We start from the raw sequence: 17,135 nt of genomic DNA, 5'->3' as shown, positions 1-17,135 counted from the left end.
AAAAGAAATATTAGTTAAACCTAATTTTCTACTTTAGACTTGATAAGAAAGATAATTGTAGCAATTTAGCCCTCATTATGAACAAAAATAAGAATGTAGTACATTACCAAAGGTCACATGACCGATATGAATTGTCCAAGGTGTGACTCTAACATGACAAATTTACACTCCAAACTATAATGGCCTTTTAGATCCCTCCCCTCAAGTGGTCAAAATAAAGGATTGGTTTCCATAAGTATACTAAAGTATACAAAATCAAACCAAACCCTCCATACCAACATGATTCATCGACTGATTTACATGAATTTTCAAATTACTTTCAACAAAACTATTTTAAGGAAAAATATCATCCTTGCCAAAATTCAGCATGTCTATCCCCTTGTAGATTGCAGAAGAGTCCAAGTTCTTGCCTAACCTACCAGATTTTCCCTTCAGATCTGATGAACGCCCAACAGGCGAACCTTTTCGGCCATTAGATACTTTCAGTTTAGCCCCTGGACTAGACTCGTTTATGACATGACTGGAAGGATCAGAATCTCCTCCCAAACCAGACACTACAGCTCGTTTTGGTCTTGAAAAAAATCTAGACCCTGAAAGCTGTTCACAACATATGTATATTTAATATGATTCAAGTTTAACTGTCATTTGCCAAAATAAATGCCAAATAATAATGATATCCAGATCTCAAATGATCTCTCCAGTCTCGTTTTGGTTGAGATAAATTTATTTGAAAACACTTTCGTTTTTTGTTGTCCCATCCGAGTGTTGATTTAGAATAGATAATATTCTAAAACAAAACTTAGATTTCTGTTTTAATTATCAACTAAAATTCCAAAATACCCTTACTATAGATATGTTGGTAATTAACCCCAAAAAACTAAAATCATCCATGTTTTAAGATCAAACAAGCCCCTAGTTTTCTAGATGAAATTCAGATTTAGTTTTATCAGTGCACAAAACGAACAAATGAAAATGTATGCATGTGTCGTGTGTGTGTGTAAGAGAGAGAGAGATCCAAACTAACATATGGCACATTTTTGCTAGTTGATTCACTTGGAACATGACCCTTCTGCTTGGATAAACCTTCAAGATTTGCATGTGGCCCAGAAGAAGCTTTCCAAGGGGCTGATGTTGAAAATATACCTAATAGATAAGGCCAAAATATGAACTACAAACCCAACACAATAACCATAAAGGTCAACCACTTCTTATTCAAAGTGTATTATTATTACCTGCCTGCCGAACCGTATGAGTAAAACCAGGGGGTGGTGGTACTACTTCAGTGCTCACTCCAGCACCAGAGTCCTAAAAAATGAGAAATATTACACATGCAGAAAATAGGCAGCAATGAAGAAAAGAAGATTTGATATTTGACCTGTCAACTTACTTGAGCTCGAGGTGGTTGGCTAGATTGCCGATACTTCAAAATGGTCCAGTCAAACACATAATCAAACTGAAAACCTGTTTAGAAGGCACAATGTCGATGAACAAACTACTAACCATATCCAAGATGCTATATACCAAAGAGAAAAAAGCACACCTTCCTGAATAAAAAGATCACGGAAAATCCTCTTCAGATAAGAGTAGTCTGGTTTGTCATCAAACCTCAGAGATCGACAATAATGGAAGTATGATGCAAATTCTGATGGGTATCCCCTACACAAGGACTGAGGTGCAACACATAGTTAGGCATAATCTTGCATAAATAACATTAGGGCCTTCTTTGATGTGGGTTATTTGAGATTAATTCCCAATAACTCGAACTATCTAATCAACATTCTATTCATCAATCACATCATATATAGCCCAAATATTTTTTAACCCAAATAACCTACATCAAACAAGATTATTTGGAAATAACCTACATCAAACAAGATTAATTGGAAATAACCACTTAGTTATCCAAATAACCCTAGATCAAAGAAGGCCTAGGAGAGACAATATGTTACCTCAATTGACGTGGAAGCTTTTTTTTCACTTATTTTCTCATACTTCTGTTTTTTATTGGCAGCTCTTAGCCCTTGCCAAGGAAGACTACAAATACATAATAGATATGTCAAAATGGATGACAGTAAGCACCAAGATGAAAATTGAACAAGATAGATGAAAATAACATCAGTTACCATCCTTTTAAAAAGTATATAAGGACAAAACCAAGCGACTCTAAATCATCTCTCCTACTTTGTTCTGTATGAGAAAGGATTGCAAGGAACTAGTCAACATTTAAAACCATATTTAACATAAAATAAATAAAATAGGAGAACAAACAACACATACCAATTCCCAAGTGAGTGTTCACGCTGGCGTATCTTGCAGTTCCAGTCAAATTTTTGTTATCTCTGCAGTTAATTGTCGTTAAAAGTAAATACATTTAATACAACAGCTAAGTGGGCTCAAAACAACCTAAATGGAATGTGCTTTACTTCTGGCACTGTATGAGGATACAAAATAGCAAGCAACTATGAGATCAGACATAGCCTATCAAGCTAGTAAAAACAAGACATTATTTATGAGATTTCAAAAGCTTACACATTTTGTTTCTCTAGCAATTATTTCACTAATTTTTACAACAGTATAGAAACATATGATCGCAACTGCAACCAACCATTTTCAACTGGCACTACCCATTAGTGCTGACAATATATTTGATGGAGAGAAAAACTGAAGCCAAATTGCAACTTCTAACCCATGTAAATTTCTCAAAGGAAGCAAAACAGAATAAAATTGTGGTGGTTGTGGGGGAGTATACGAATTCTAGAACTAACATTAAACAAGATATCATAAAATAGAGTTAATCTCACCTATAAGGAATGTGCCTGTTTGCTGAATCTATAAATTTCTTACCCAAACCAAAGTCAATAATATGGACCTAAATAGAGTGCAGAAGAAGCACCCATGTTAACATTAACTGAGCATAAAATCAAATTAAAATACAAAGTTTAAAAAATTATCTGAAAACCTGATTTGCACGTGTTCCCAAGCCCATGAGAAAATTATCAGGTTTAATATCCCGATGGAGAAATGATTTATTATGTACAAACTCAACACGGTTGATCTGAAGTAGATGTGAGGTCATTTCATTTCAATAGACTGAAAAGTATACAAATGATCACTAAAACAAACTTAATCACACCATTTGATCCGCAAGCATGAGAACAGTCTTTAACGAAAGTTTTCTGTTGCAAAAAGTGAACAAATCTTCAAGACTAGGTCCAAGCAAGTCCATCACCATGCCATTATATTCGCCCTCCACTCCATACCACTTCACACTAGGAATGCCAGCTGAAATATTCAAAAAAATTAATATCTGTATACATAAAACCATGACAAAAGGAGTTCAAATAGATGAGGTGCATCCAATTTTTGATCAAATGAAAATTTTCCATTACTTCCTCCTTGAAGAGCTCTGTACAGTTTCGTCTCATAATGTAGCTGAGGATGCTTTGTCTTCACATTTTCCTGTGAACAAGAAACATGTCCCCATTTATTGATGAAGAATCATAATAGAATTGCAATGACACATGTCAAAAGGAATAAAACACATACTTGTTAGAGAAATTAAACATCTAGGGCTTGAAAAAAGAAAAAGAACTTCAGTACCAAGAACACTTATAGATAAACACACACACCATTAATCTGATAAACAAGAACGCTTAATAGATACTTTCACAAGCACCAAGACCTACTCAATCCTGTTAACGAAGCATTAATGCCGCAAAAGCACTATTGAGATGGACAAGAATGAAGAGTTTCTTAATGAATCAATCAAAGAATTCGCGTAATTGAGAAAGAAGAAGGCTACTTACAAGCTTAATTGCGACATCTTCATTTGTCCGTATATCGGTTCCTGTAAAGCAGAGGCCGACGACCATCAAACGAAAGTTAAACAAGAAGAGGAACCAGAAAATAGAACGAAGTATCGTGACAAACCAAGATACACCTCTCCGAACGATCCACTTCCGATTTTACGACTAAGCCGATACTTGCCGCCAATGAGAGGCTCCATCAAGAGAGATCAATCGCAAAATTCTCAAAGGAGACACCAATTCACCGAATAGCAATAGAGATCTGGAGTTTTATCAGTTCGCTGAACTGCTCATTAGACAACGAGCAGGCAATTGTGGAGTTCTCTCTCTTTCTTTCTTTCTCTCTCTCTCTAAGATTGATTCATTCCCTATATTTTTGATGCATTTCCATTTTCTGGGTTGACCCACGCGCTTCTAGAGACCTTTTAAATCTTAACCTAACCTTATATTATTAAACTAAAATTATATTATTAGGGATTTCAATCATATTTAATTTATTATATTATTGAGGGTATATTTTAATTTTGGACATCTTTATCAAATCTTGGACTACTTGTTATTAAAATTGTAAAGATTTTATAACTATTTCAAATTAGGGCGACAAATAAATCAAGTTACTCACGAACTGATCAAAATTTGACTTGACTTTAATTAAGTTCGAGTTCGAGTCGAGCTCGTTTAATATTCGAGTCAAGCTCCAACTCATATAATATTTGTTCGATAATTTGTCGAACTTTTTCGAACTTAATACTAAATAATATATTTATTTATTTTAATATTAAAACTTAAAATCTAAAACAAATATTTTTTTGTTCACTCTCTCCTTATTCAATATTATATTATATTGTCCTAAAAATTCAAAATTAGAAATCATAATTCCTTAATCCTTCGTTAGAAATAATATATATATATATATATTCCATAAATATATTTATTGAATATATTATATAATAATTCTATCATATATTTTTTTGAGAAATGATTGAGAGAGGAAATTTTGTGAGGAAATTAGCTAAAAAAATCAAATAATTTCTCTTTTTTTTCTCTTTCCTCCTACTTTACCATTTTTCCAACCAATGATGTCAAATCATTCTCTCTCTCATTCCCTCACTCAAATTTCCTCCCCTAACACTCCTCTATATTTGTATCCATTCTTTCATTTTATACAATTTATCTCACTTATTCATAAGCATCTTTTTATTTTCACAATTTCATTCATTTATTGACAAACACTTAGTAATTTTATTCATAATCACTTTTCTCTCTTTACAATTTCTCTCACTTATTCACAAATATTTTTTGGTCACTTTATTTTTTCATATTATTTTTTTTCAAGAATTAGTAAACTCAATCATTTCTTTCATTGAAAAGGTATGTAAGTTTGATATTTTGTTTTGAAAATAATTTTGGTTCGAGCTCGACTTTGAAAATTTAATTTTAGTTCAAGTTTTTCAAGTCGAGTCGAGCTTGTAGGCAAATAGTCGAGTCGAACTCAAATTTATAAACTCGTTTAAGCTCGAGTTCGAGTCGAGCTAATAAATACTTAATCGAGTCGAACTCGAGCTCAAGCTGATTTGAGCTTGACTCGATTCATTTACAGCCCTATTTCAAATTGGTTAATTAATTATCTACGTGACATTTATAAATAAATAAAATATCAATGTCACTAATTTAACTACAAATTTCAACAATATAAAAAAAATTTACTACCGAATTTAAAAGAACGGGTAGTTAAAACTTCCAATTCACTAAAATTCGTTAAACCTTTCTTTCACTCTGAAATTCGGTAGTTAAATTAGTGACACAAATATTTTATTTGTATATAAATGTCATATAGATAATATAGTGTTTGAAATTGTTAAGACATTTTTGTATAATTTTAACAATAATGAGCCTAAAATTGTGAACTTTGAAAGAAAAAGTCTAAAATCTCAATTTGACTTAAATAAGGAGCCCCAAATTTGACAATTTTGCGATATTATTTTGGTTAAAATAATTTTTAATTAAGATTTTTTCTACCCTTATAATTTAAATTTATACAAAAGAAAAATGAGGTTTGTCTTAACGTTTTTAAACGATATTAATTTATTATTAAAGTTGTATTTATAAATAAATAGTTGATATAACTAATTTAACTATCAAAACTACCGAAATTTAAATAATCGATAAACTCTTAGTGGTTAAATGAATGATATGAAATAAATAATAATTAATGGGCGTTTAAAATCGCTAAGACAACCTCATTTTGTATAATTTTAACCATAAGAAGCTTCAAATTATTAAGACATATATAATAAATTAATAGGTTTAAAATCGTATTTGTGCAATTTTTAATTTATAAAACAAACTTTATTTACCAGAAGTTTAAAATGAATTATAATAATGTTGAATATCTACCAAAAGATTAGGGGTCAAAATGATTTTTCTGACACTTAATAGTTTTCGACTCACCCTGAGTCCGTCCTGCTTTTCTGCAGCTAACCGGTCCGTCGCCTCCGATCGGTAACGTTGATTGAGCAGCAAACCGCCGGCGGCGGGATCATTCCTCCGTAGACTAAAGTATTCATATCTCTCGATTTCATAGATTCACAACAAATGTTTTCATTTCAGGTATATATATATTACAGGAAATTCTCATTTTGATTGAAAATGTACTACTGCAACTAGAAATGAAAAGAATGATTGGCGCTAGATCCACATTGATTCAATGTCTGACGCGGTTCAAACACGGTGGTGGTGGTCATCATCATCTCAAACCGTTCTGCACCAAAACCAAACTCACAAGCAGCGATAACAATGCGAATGGATCTGCAAACAGAAGAAGCTATGATGATGCTTACCGTCAGTTGGACAAACTCGATTTCATGACTGCCGCCAAGATTCTCTTCACCAGTGATCCTCCTAATAAGAAGAAGAAGTTCGGGTAATTCTATGTTATAAATTACTCAAGTTTTATTGTTGTTTCCTTGAGCAGAAAACTGTGCATTGTTCTTCTTAGCAGCATTAGGGTTTTATGTAGTTAGTGTGATTGAAAAGCATATGATCTAATAATGACTCGTTATTCTTTTGTTCAGGCTCGATTTCCATCTTGTACAACTGTTTTTCACCTGTTTGCCATCATTGGGTATCTTTCTCATTCTGATTCTGATTCTTTTGCATACCTAGAAATGTCTTCATTGTCATTGTGTTCTTGTGGCAGCTGTATATTTGGTTGCTCAATATGCTCGATATGAAATCAGAAGAATGGAAGCGGTAATGAGAAGAAGTCCATTCCTTTATCTGTGTTACTCTTCCATGTCCATCATTCCTTTACACATTACAGGAACTGGAGGTGAAGAAAGCTCGGGAAGAAGAAGAGGAAGCAGCAAAAGCTGCGAAAGAGTTGGAATCGAATGGGGATGAAGAGAAAGTGGCAGAAATTCCTCCTGAGATCTTGAAAGTAAACGAAAGACTCGATAAGCTAGAGGAAACTATAAAGGAGATTGTAAATGAACCAAAGAGGCAGGCCGGTTTAGTTTCTAAGGATCATCAAGAGGATAATAATACATCTGAGAAGAGACCTCAAAAGACGACTACTGTTTCGAGTGATGAAGACTCGACCAATGAAAAGATGAAGAGATCAGATGAACCAGTGGATCTAAGAGACAACCAAAAGAAGACATAATGAAACCATGTGAGAGTGTCTTGTTTTTGATTATTTGTTTTGGGAATGTTGGTGATAGTTCTTTAATGCTATGGGTTCTGTGTAATTTAGTCAAAGAACTCTCTAGTTATTCAATATATGACAAATTTATATACTAAATTGAGAAGGAAATATGCATATTTCGATTCTTCGATAAAATCTACACTTATGAATGAAATAGTTCTTTCTAAGACATCTAAATGTTCGATTGTAGAAGCATTAGATAGTGAGCTCCAAAATAGATTGATTGCATCATCAAAATGCACATTTTCATTTACGAAAGCAAATACGAATGATAGTAAATAAAAACTTATTCGAGATTTCATTCCATTTGAAGTTCTCTTCAGTTGAGTGATAATGATCACTATGTGACCAAAAAAAGCTTGAACAAGATAAATAAAAGCATAAAACCTAAAGTAAGTTAAACTTGCTAGAGAATAATAATGGTACAAAAAGAGGCCATACATACACAGCCAATGAATTCCACAAGAATGACAAAAGTTATACACAATCTCCTCAATTAAGGGGGAAAAAATCCATGTACAAACAAACAAACAACACTATTATCTGACCGGATGGATAATTCACTGCGATCCAACTATTCTGTTCATCAAGTCATGGTAGTAAAGCAGTACAGACATAGGCTGACCGAAGATGCAGAAAGAACACCAAAATATCATATTTCCTACCTGAAATCAAACATACAAACAACTTCTTGCTTAATATGCACTCATCTTAAACGCGTTTGTAACTAGTTTACAGGCATAACTATTATAATTATGATTAATTAGGAACTCGATTACATTATATATATAGAGAGAGAGACTTTTGGTATCATTTTAGTTATGCAAAATGCAATTATAAAATGTACTATAGTTCTCAATTATTCCTGTTGGCTATCAGGCTATGGTTTCAATGAAAAGAAAAACCTAAATTTAATAGATAACTATAATGCTAATTATAATTTCCCTAACCAACAACACTACTAATTTTTAGACCCATGTCCATGAGTGATTGGCCTTTGGAACCCTAAAATCTATGTCTTATACCATAATGTTAATTAATAAATCAAACTTTCAACCCTAAAATAAGTTGAGAGAGATGTAAGGAGGGAAGTATACCATAGAGTTCTGAAACTTATTTTGCAGGAAATTTGTCACAATGACTAAGGGAACCTGATACAAGAACACAAACCCTAGATATCAATACATCACTATCGACCATGTAAAACTCTTGATTAGGTTTTCAAAACACAAACAAAAAAAAAATCATACCTGAAACATGATACCAATAAAGGCCCAAAATTTGAATATATGGCACGGAACAGCAATACATAGCTGCAAAAGATAATTTTAAGGTTTACTTCTTCTTCAACAAGATGCAACTCATAAAATAAGAAAACAAAATGAAGGAGATTTAGATGGCATCAATACCTCGTGGAAAATGGCAGATACAAAGAAAGCAATCACAACAGCTACCATCTGTACTAAAGCCAAAAATAAAATGCCCATAAGTGACAATCTATCAGAATATAAACTAAACCACTTTATACAGAACAACACCAAGGTACCAATAGAAATATCTAATAGAATAATTGTATAGGTCCAGATTGAGTGAAAGAACAAATAATCCAAAAAATATTTAAGCAGAAGTATTATTTAATAATATAGCAATTAATGTTCCATCATACATGAAATATCTGAATTTAAAAGTAAAAATAAAAATAAATGACTTCAAATATAAATTATATGTGGCTTCATTTGTAGGTGGACACATGCTTTATTTTAAGGGATGCTTTATTTTAAGGGAGATAAGTGTCATATGAGTTATATAGCAAGTAACATATTCTAATGGAGACAAATGGAATTCATGACAAAGGACAAGTGACTTATTATAAAGGACAAGTGGCCTATTTCTAATAAGGGTAAGTGGCATAGGTGAGTGAAATTTTAATTAGCTTGTTACTTTTCATGCATAGTGCACCATATGACCATATCATTTGCTTGTTAGCTATAGAGAGAAGGTGAAGGCTTATTTGGTTTGGTTGGAGAAAAAGGGTAGAAGCTATACTGGAATTAAGGTAAGGAAATCTATTCTTTCAGTTTTAGTTTTATTAATATATGTATGATTATTTTGGGTATAAGTTTTAGAATATTGAAATGTTGATTTTCATACTATATAGTGTTGTTTCAAGGTAAAACATATTTATATTTAAATTGGGCTTATAAATATATGGATCAAGAATGTATGTATATTTTGATAAAATGATGGTTTATGATAGAGGATTTTGAAATGGCTTTTATCAAAAATGATGGTTTATGATGGAGGATTTTGAAATAACTTTTGATAAAATAATGGTTTATGATAGATGATTTTGAAATGGTTGTGATAAAATGGTGATTTGTGATAGATGGTTTTCAAGTAGTTTGATATGGCTTCTTATCTCGACATTAAAATGGAATATGTTATATTTGGACTTGAAATGAGGCTTTAAATAGTTATGAAGATTGGTCTATTACACAGGATTTGATCTTGTATTTGTTTGTGCCTCGAGTGCCGCTTATACTGGTTAATGGTTAATGCGTCAACCCAAGACCTTTATGTCTTGGTTAATGGTTAATGCGTCAACGCAAGACCTTTATGTCATGGTTGATGGCTATTGCGTCAACGCAAGACGTATATGTCTTGGTTGATGGCTATTGCGTCAACGCAAGACGTATATGTCTTGGTTGATGGCTATTGCGTCAACGCAAGACGTATATGTCTTGGTTGATGGCTATTGCGTCAACGCAAAACCTATATGTCTTGGTTGATGGCTTGGTAGATGGCTTATTATTAAGTTAGTATGATATTATTAGAGAGTGTGTAAATAGGAAAAGATAGTTTTGTAAGAATGTGATTATGTCATCGTCTATTTTGATCTAAAGATTGAACTAAAGATGATGTGACAATAGAATTTTTTTTTAACCTAGCATGTTATGTATGGTTAATGACATGGGACGACTGCACGCCTCATTCATTTGTTTGGTTCGTGGCTTGACAATACAGCCACATAAAATAATTTATTTTGTTGATTTGGGTCAACTAAAACATATAATATAATATGATGGCATAACACTCCTTATTTGAGGAGAGTATTTTTCATTGATTGAAAGCAAAAAAAATCATTTGGGATATAGATTTTTTTTCTCGATCATGAGCAAATGATTTTCTAGATCATTGTATTTTTGGCAAACATAACAAATAAAGATTTTGCAGGATCAAAAAATTTCAAACAAAATAGCCCAAGGTAAACTTGAAGCAAGCTACAAATGTAAAACAAGTCAACAGACCAGCATCTTAAGAATGCATGGTTGGTACTCCCCAAGAAACACCAAAAGGAAGTAGATTAAAAAAAGTTGCTTCATCAAGGTCTGTTCCGAGCATAAGGAAAGGACAATTACCTTAGGTATTCCATTTCGTAAGCTTGGAAAATAAACATGGCGTATCATCCATTTATGCACAGGCTGTAATGAGCATAGGGTTGTGATCAGTTATAGGAATTATCTATAAATAGAAGGCTCGCAATACAATAATTCAACTAACAAATAGACAGCATCATAGAAACTGAATTTTGATTTTTAGGAGCATACCATGTTCCACATTCTCCAGTACTGAAGATGCGCCGAAACAGATGGAAGAAGCATATGGAGTAATCAATCAGTCCCCAAATCAATAACAACCAGAAATAATAAAATAACAAGAATGTTAAACTAATATAGTCTACCTCCTCCACAGACTTTGCATTCCACCAGTCTTTGTAGAACTCACGATCACCAAATCGGAGGAGTTCAGCAAGTATGTTCAACCTATTACAGCATAAGAAATGAAGATTAAAATTTCAAAAATAAGACGATTCTATAGAACTGTGGTCTTGAAAAAATAATCTTAAGATCAGAAAAAGAGCCCTGATGCCTGCCATGTATAATTTTTGTTTTGTATCAGGATCCATAACAACCAATAAATTTCTAAATTTTTCTCTGACCTAAGTTCAGTTTCCAAACATAATCTCATCAAGATAAGTTTCTAGATCCAACATACCAGAGGTGAAAGAAGCAGTAGAACATGCAGAGCCAAACATAAAGAATTGGAACAGAAAGCTTCAGAACCCTCTCCAATCCAGTTAACAAATTCCCTTTCAGTGGATGCTGTGAATTCTTGACAATCGGATTAATGTACTGCACAAGAAAATTATAAGAAAATAAATGTTGCTACAGTTCTCTATTTTCCAAGAGGACAACAAAAAATAAGCATGCAGTACTAGAACAACTGACCTGTTCAATAATGAAACCCATGAGCCCTGTAAATATAATCAACTTGACCAGTTGACGTGCAACCCAACGCTTTCGTATGCATGCAGTGCGGGGATAACTTGGCTACAAAAGAAAAAGTTACAATTGTGGTGAGAACACGAAATTCAGAAAGGGAACCACTTACAGTTAATAGTCAGAGTCGCTCAGTTACTCCAGTTGACAAACAACATTAATTAAATTCTGAGACATTGGAGTATAGTTCAGAAATCATTAAACATGCTGCTATACTGTGGATAAAATTATCATAACAGGCAATACCAGAAGATTGTCTTCTATACCATAAGTGGTATACTTCACAAAATTTACCTAGCATGTAAACTATACAGTTAAGCAAGTTGCATGTTTCAAAGGCTATCACATTGTTTAGCTGAAAAAACATATTTACTAATTAAAATTATAATTCCAGTTCTATAAGAATTGGCATAGAATTGTAATTCCTAAGAGATTTTTTCTTCTTATTTTTGTCTCTTTTATATGCTTGTAAATATCTACAACTCATTTTCAAATATAGACAAACACAGCCAATGCAACTTGACATAACCCATCCAATAAATAAATATATATATATATATATATATATATATATTAGTACAATAAAGTTATTGCAAGTCAGGAACAACAAGCTATTCAGAATTAAGACCATGAGAAGAGAATCTTCATTATGCCTATTTTCGAACATGATATAAATTAATATGCTGCCATTTTTACCTGTAACTTATTAGGAGCACACATACCTGGTAACACATTGTTGGAGCCAACATGAAGTACACCAAACTTTTAAAGCTGACTTCAGTGGATTGGTACATTTTCGAACCAAATAATGCCTCCTCCTAGCATCATGAAATGACTTATGTGAGAATCATTTTAGAATATACATAATTGTAGAAATCAGATTGCACACTATATCATCAATAAACAGACAAAGCATGTCATAGTTAGAGAATATAAGAATGGTGTGCAGTTATGTGAAGAAACTTGGATGAAATGGAACTCACAATTAATGCTGCAGATTTATTGACCCTAGAATGCCTATTACTTTTAACAAAAATACACATGGAACTGATTACCTTGGCATATGCCTTTGAGAGAGCTCTCAAATCATAATTCGTATGTGCATAAGAGACCAATTTTAACCACACAATGCATGCGAAGAGCATTAACGTGACACCAGATAAAACTGCAGAATCACACCTGCACATTTTTTATTGACATAAACAAACATCCATTAGCAAGTTGGCACTACCAAACAAGAATCTGCCTTTCTCCTGGCCTTCAATACTTATCGCCATATGTTACACTGTCATAAAACAAGTGAAAGGACCAGTAGTAATGTAACCAAAATCAGAAGGATCAGATTGAAGAATCAATGTCAATTGCATATAAAAACAATAAGCTGTCTAAAGTCAATCTATATTCCTTCTTAATATGCCAAATTGGCTGCATTAACTTTATAATCCTCCAGGGAATTTCAGCGTTCAGCTTCTGTACGGAATGAAGGATTGGGATGAGAAAATAATGATAATATGGCATATTATTTGAGGGTTGCTCTTCTATATCAATAAAAAAGATGGAACGCTCAAAAGCAGTTTAACTTATTGAAGGTGATATCAAAAGTGACAATCAAGAGCATAGGGAGGTTAAAGAAGGAAGGTCAAAGTTTCAGTGGGAAATGCATTGTATGAGTACAAATGTTAATTACACTATTCAGGATCATCCTGATTATGATTTGTTTGTAAGGATTATGCGGTCGGGAAAGACAAATGTAAGAGTGAAGGTAAGCTTGGAACATTTTTTGTTTTATATACGAGAGCTTTATGAGTTTAATGTCCATGGGGATGTTTGTGATCGTTCATGGCGGTTTGGTGGTATCGTTAGGAAGGATTTGGATGTTGTTTTTTAGTTTGTTGATGGCATGTTTTTTCATAGAAGGTCAATATTTAGCTGAGTAAGCTAGGCATTATCATCTTGTTTCACTTTTTATCTTTCTTCATTATTAATCATCATTTTGCAATATGTACTTTTTAAATTTGAATCTATTTAAAAAAAAGTAAAATAAATCCTCCAGGGAATTATTTTGATAAACAAACCTGAGGATTACAAGAACCGGATAAAGGACTGATAAAGTAGTTATGAAGATATGAAGTACAACAACAACCTGCAACATAAGAACGAAAATGAGTCATGTTCAGAGCTCAGGTCATATACAAGAATTCAATCCCTCCTACTAACATCCAGGCCTTGCAATGAAACACAACTTTTCTAATGAAATTGTTACTACATCCTTTCAGAAAAAGAAAAAAAAAATCATTCAGGCCTAGTCTTCTTGGCCAATAAGGGTTTATTGAGACAAAGGCTAGTAATCCTTATTTAAGCGTTTAGCAAGTTCAACATAATGACCTACTTCATTAACTCCAGGAGCCAAATCGAACAACATTTCCACGTTCCTTGAAAGAGAAGAAAACTTAGAATAATGGGAAATAAAATGTATTGATTCTCAGAATTTTCTATACCAAAGTTCAGTTAATCCACAATTTTGTTTAGTTCTAGATCCTTACTTTGCATATAGACCGGTGTTTTCATCTGCTCAACAGATTATGTCTAAAAGGCAGTTATCAGAAAATGAGCTTGTTCCATGGTCCATGGACAGTCTTTGCCTATACAACTAATAAAGAAAATAGGACCAATAAAACGTGAAATTTAGCAATATTAAGTTTCAAAATTCATACACCCTGAGGCATCTCAGATTTGACTACAACGTAAAGAGGCAAGAAGGAAATACTAATAAATATCTTTGCCAAATTATATTTCTTCTGATATCTATTATGAGATGAATAGATCAAATAAATTGGAGTAAAATAAAAAACTTAGATATAGATCACTTACTGGCTCAGATATACTCTTCTTATGTGCCAACTTTTCTACAACAAAGCTAGCAACAGGGAGTACTGGAAGAGAAAGACTGCAAAATTAATTAATTATGCATTATTTTAATATTCTAACAGTTATTTCCACAAATAAACTGACATGTATCAACAACCTCTGACAATAAAAGATGAGGAGAAAACACAATACCAGCACATAAAGAGTGGCCAATCCCTTAATGACCTTGAGCTAAACCAAAAGCCAGTCCTAATCAATAATCCGTACTGCAGTAACAATGAACTCAAAACTCATTTGAAGTACCAAGTCCTAAAAGAGTTTTTATCAGATAGTACAAACTCTGGATAATGGTTTAGAATTAAATAAAAAATCACACCCATGTTAAATTTTAAATCAATTCATGCCAATATCCACACCAATAAATTAAGATCATAAATGCAATGATATCAGTTTGATCTCTAACTTTATTCATTTAAAACTGAGAGAGCACAAAAAACATATATTACCCAAACACTTTAGAGCTTGTTTGATGCAGGGCTTTTTTGAAATAATCTCTTTTCGAAAGAAAGAAAAAAGACCTTGTTTGATGAAAAAGTGGGTTATTAGTGGTCATTTGGGTTAAATGACTGAAATATTCTTTGTATTTAATACTTTAAAAAGTTATAGAAAATAGTAAGGGTACTCTAGTTAATGATCTAAATCTAAATGATTTGATTGATGAAGTATATGATGATGGGATAAGGGATTATTTGGATTAAATCTTTTTCTATCTTAACTTAATATTCTTCTATCAACATTTCTCATCCCAAAATAACTTTCATGATCACTTTAATCTTCTTATAACAAACAAATTCCAGGAACAAAATGTTTGTAATGGCACCAATATACAATAAAAGTGTGAAGTTTCAATTATATCATAATACCAAGAATCCAGAGCTTGCCAATCAACATGAAAAATCAATGATGTGTGCAAACCTTCATTAGATTCTCAATGATTAACCTGCTGTTCACTGCAACAAGAACCACTATACAAAGGTTGAAAAGACCTGCATGACTCTGCCAAATATATAACAATTTATCAGCACATTGTGAAATCAACAACACCCCACCTTAATTAATTACCCCCTCCCCAAAACAAAAATCATGAGATCCACGCCTTTATGTGATATTTCTATTATGGAAATGAATCGTTTTTTTTACTGAAAGGAAACGAGAGTGTTATGTTGCTTGTCTACAAATTGTTACAAATCTCAAACTCCCAAGGCATCTATCTATCTATATTCAAGCCTTAAATTCTAAGAAATTCAAGCATCATCACCACAGTAACTGAAGGGGATCTCTTTCTGTCTGTTTTGTTTCAAAATCCAGACTCCAAATTACTCTTAACTGTATTTCCAAATTAGAAAATATAGAGTCACATTGTACTTGTGTGCTTTATGGACCGGCTATTGACAACCACTTACATGATAAACGGAAATATAATCGAATGCGAACAGTATAAAATAGAAAAGCTTCCAAATACTAACACATGCAGAATAACTAGGGTACATACAAGCAACGAAATCAATATATTCGCATGTACAAACACAGATGCGCATTTATAAGTAGGAATATTCTCCATTCTCCATCTACCGAAACTTAATCGATAGATTTAACAAGATTAGCGCATTTTGAACCCTAAGATAATGCAAATATATAAAACCAGAACGCAAAATGCGTGTAGAATTTTTATCAAGCATAAAGTACCTGTTTAAATATAGCGTCGGAGCTCAAAGGACTCTCCATAATTCTCCGATGCGCTGGAGCAGATGGCCTATGAGACAAACTTGTTAAACTACGTTTTCCTTTCTCCTCTCCATTCTCAGCCTTATCACCGCCATTCTTCCCGTTATTAATTTCGTTAGCCGATTCTACATGACCTCCGATCTGATTGGCTTCGCGTGAGTTCAACTCGGAAGACAAATCAGACAACGTATCAACGGTAGCGTTACCATTAGGTAGCTTATGTAATGCGTCATTCCGATCCGTCGAAGTCATTGCCGTCGCCGTCGCCGTCGTCATTTGGAGGATCTCCGGGGAATCAAAGAGGGAAAATCTGGGAGAAAGTCACCAAGGAAGAAGAAGCGGTATCACGAGGAAGGAAAAGAGATTTAAAAAAAAAAATCTGGAGAGAGAGAGAGGAGAGAGAATCCCGAGAAGTGTCGACGAACTGGTGGCGGAATTACGCGCTTAAGTTTATGAACCGTCTTTTTATACCCATCGTCTTTTCTTTACACGTGGCAACTTTCGCAGGGAACCTCTGTTGGATTGTTTTCGTTAAAGTTAAAAATATAATTTGACCAACAAATAATTTTAAATTAAAATTAATATCTAATTCATTTCAAATGTTTAATAAATAAAGCTGGTTTGGTTGGA

The 17,135-nt window shown here is 33.1% G+C and overlaps 3 protein-coding genes across 6 annotated transcripts; 1 reads left to right on the top strand and 2 right to left on the bottom strand.

Annotated features, from left to right (window-relative positions):
- Window positions 1-43: 43 nt before the first annotated feature.
- Window positions 44-4,188, bottom strand: LOC124913986 (casein kinase 1-like protein 2). Of its 2 annotated transcripts, none has more exons than XM_047454442.1 (14): window positions 3,931-4,188; window positions 3,807-3,847; window positions 3,390-3,459; window positions 3,134-3,282; window positions 2,960-3,055; window positions 2,802-2,869; window positions 2,278-2,339; window positions 2,124-2,187; window positions 1,950-2,034; window positions 1,541-1,667; window positions 1,388-1,461; window positions 1,233-1,305; window positions 1,025-1,143; window positions 44-597 (listed from the first exon to the last, which is right to left on the bottom strand). In XM_047454442.1, exons 1-14 carry the CDS (start codon window positions 4,004-4,006, stop codon window positions 334-336), a joined length of 1,368 nt encoding a protein of 455 aa, XP_047310398.1. In that variant the 5' UTR covers window positions 4,007-4,188; the 3' UTR covers window positions 44-333. The 2 variants fall into 2 exon arrangements, with proteins under 2 accessions (XP_047310398.1, XP_047310399.1); XM_047454443.1 differs by having other exon boundaries at window positions 1,025-1,125.
- Window positions 4,189-6,275: 2,087 nt separating this feature from the next.
- On the top strand, window positions 6,276-7,634 carry LOC124915265. Of its 3 annotated transcripts, none has more exons than XM_047455951.1 (5): window positions 6,281-6,416; window positions 6,499-6,729; window positions 6,881-6,930; window positions 7,006-7,058; window positions 7,129-7,634. In XM_047455951.1, the coding sequence occupies exons 2-5, from the start codon at window positions 6,671-6,673 to the stop codon at window positions 7,468-7,470; spliced, it is 504 nt and encodes a 167-aa protein (XP_047311907.1). In that variant the 5' UTR covers window positions 6,281-6,416; window positions 6,499-6,670; the 3' UTR covers window positions 7,471-7,634. The 3 variants fall into 3 exon arrangements, with proteins under 3 accessions (XP_047311905.1, XP_047311907.1, XP_047311906.1); XM_047455950.1 differs by having other exon boundaries at window positions 6,295-6,365; window positions 6,434-6,729; XM_047455949.1 differs by having other exon boundaries at window positions 6,276-6,729.
- Window positions 7,635-7,787: 153 nt separating this feature from the next.
- On the bottom strand, window positions 7,788-16,915 carry LOC124914516 (diacylglycerol O-acyltransferase 1-like). The gene is made up of 16 exons (XM_047455089.1): window positions 16,467-16,915; window positions 15,696-15,776; window positions 14,913-14,986; window positions 14,724-14,799; window positions 13,928-13,995; window positions 12,908-13,031; window positions 12,575-12,670; window positions 11,802-11,903; window positions 11,569-11,705; window positions 11,255-11,336; window positions 11,121-11,141; window positions 10,932-10,994; window positions 8,922-8,969; window positions 8,763-8,825; window positions 8,610-8,663; window positions 7,788-8,177 (listed from the first exon to the last, which is right to left on the bottom strand). The coding sequence occupies exons 1-16, from the start codon at window positions 16,779-16,781 to the stop codon at window positions 8,073-8,075; spliced, it is 1,509 nt and encodes a 502-aa protein (XP_047311045.1). The 5' UTR covers window positions 16,782-16,915; the 3' UTR covers window positions 7,788-8,072.
- Window positions 16,916-17,135: the final 220 nt, after the last annotated feature.

Source organism: Impatiens glandulifera, chromosome 9, assembly GCF_907164915.1.
Source record: "Impatiens glandulifera chromosome 9, dImpGla2.1, whole genome shotgun sequence".
NCBI classification, from domain to species: Eukaryota; Viridiplantae; Streptophyta; class Magnoliopsida; order Ericales; family Balsaminaceae; genus Impatiens; species Impatiens glandulifera.
Note: the sequence above shows the minus strand (reverse complement) of the source record. Positions and strands in the feature narration are given on the sequence as shown.

Coding starts and splice junctions, on each gene's coding strand:
- LOC124913986 (XM_047454442.1), bottom strand. CDS start 4,006: ATGGAGCCTCTCATTGGCGGCAAGTATCGGCTTAGTCGTAAAATCGGA. Junction 3,848..3,930: donor GTTCGGAGAGGTGTATCTTG/GTTTGTCACGAT, acceptor TCTGCTTTACAG/GAACCGATATACGGACAAAT. Junction 1,306..1,387: donor GCCAACCACCTCGAGCTCAA/GTAAGTTGACAG, acceptor CTCATTTTTTAG/GACTCTGGTGCTGGAGTGAG.
- LOC124915265 (XM_047455949.1), top strand. CDS start 6,476: ATGAAAAGAATGATTGGCGCTAGATCCACATTGATTCAATGTCTGACG. Junction 6,931..7,005: donor CACCTGTTTGCCATCATTGG/GTATCTTTCTCA, acceptor TTCTTGTGGCAG/CTGTATATTTGGTTGCTCAA. Junction 7,059..7,128: donor AAATCAGAAGAATGGAAGCG/GTAATGAGAAGA, acceptor TACACATTACAG/GAACTGGAGGTGAAGAAAGC.
- LOC124914516 (XM_047455089.1), bottom strand. CDS start 16,781: ATGACGACGGCGACGGCGACGGCAATGACTTCGACGGATCGGAATGAC. Junction 15,777..16,466: donor CCGACGCTATATTTAAACAG/GTACTTTATGCT, acceptor TATATTTGGCAG/AGTCATGCAGGTCTTTTCAA. Junction 10,995..11,120: donor ACTGGAGAATGTGGAACATG/GTATGCTCCTAA, acceptor TGCTCATTACAG/CCTGTGCATAAATGGATGAT.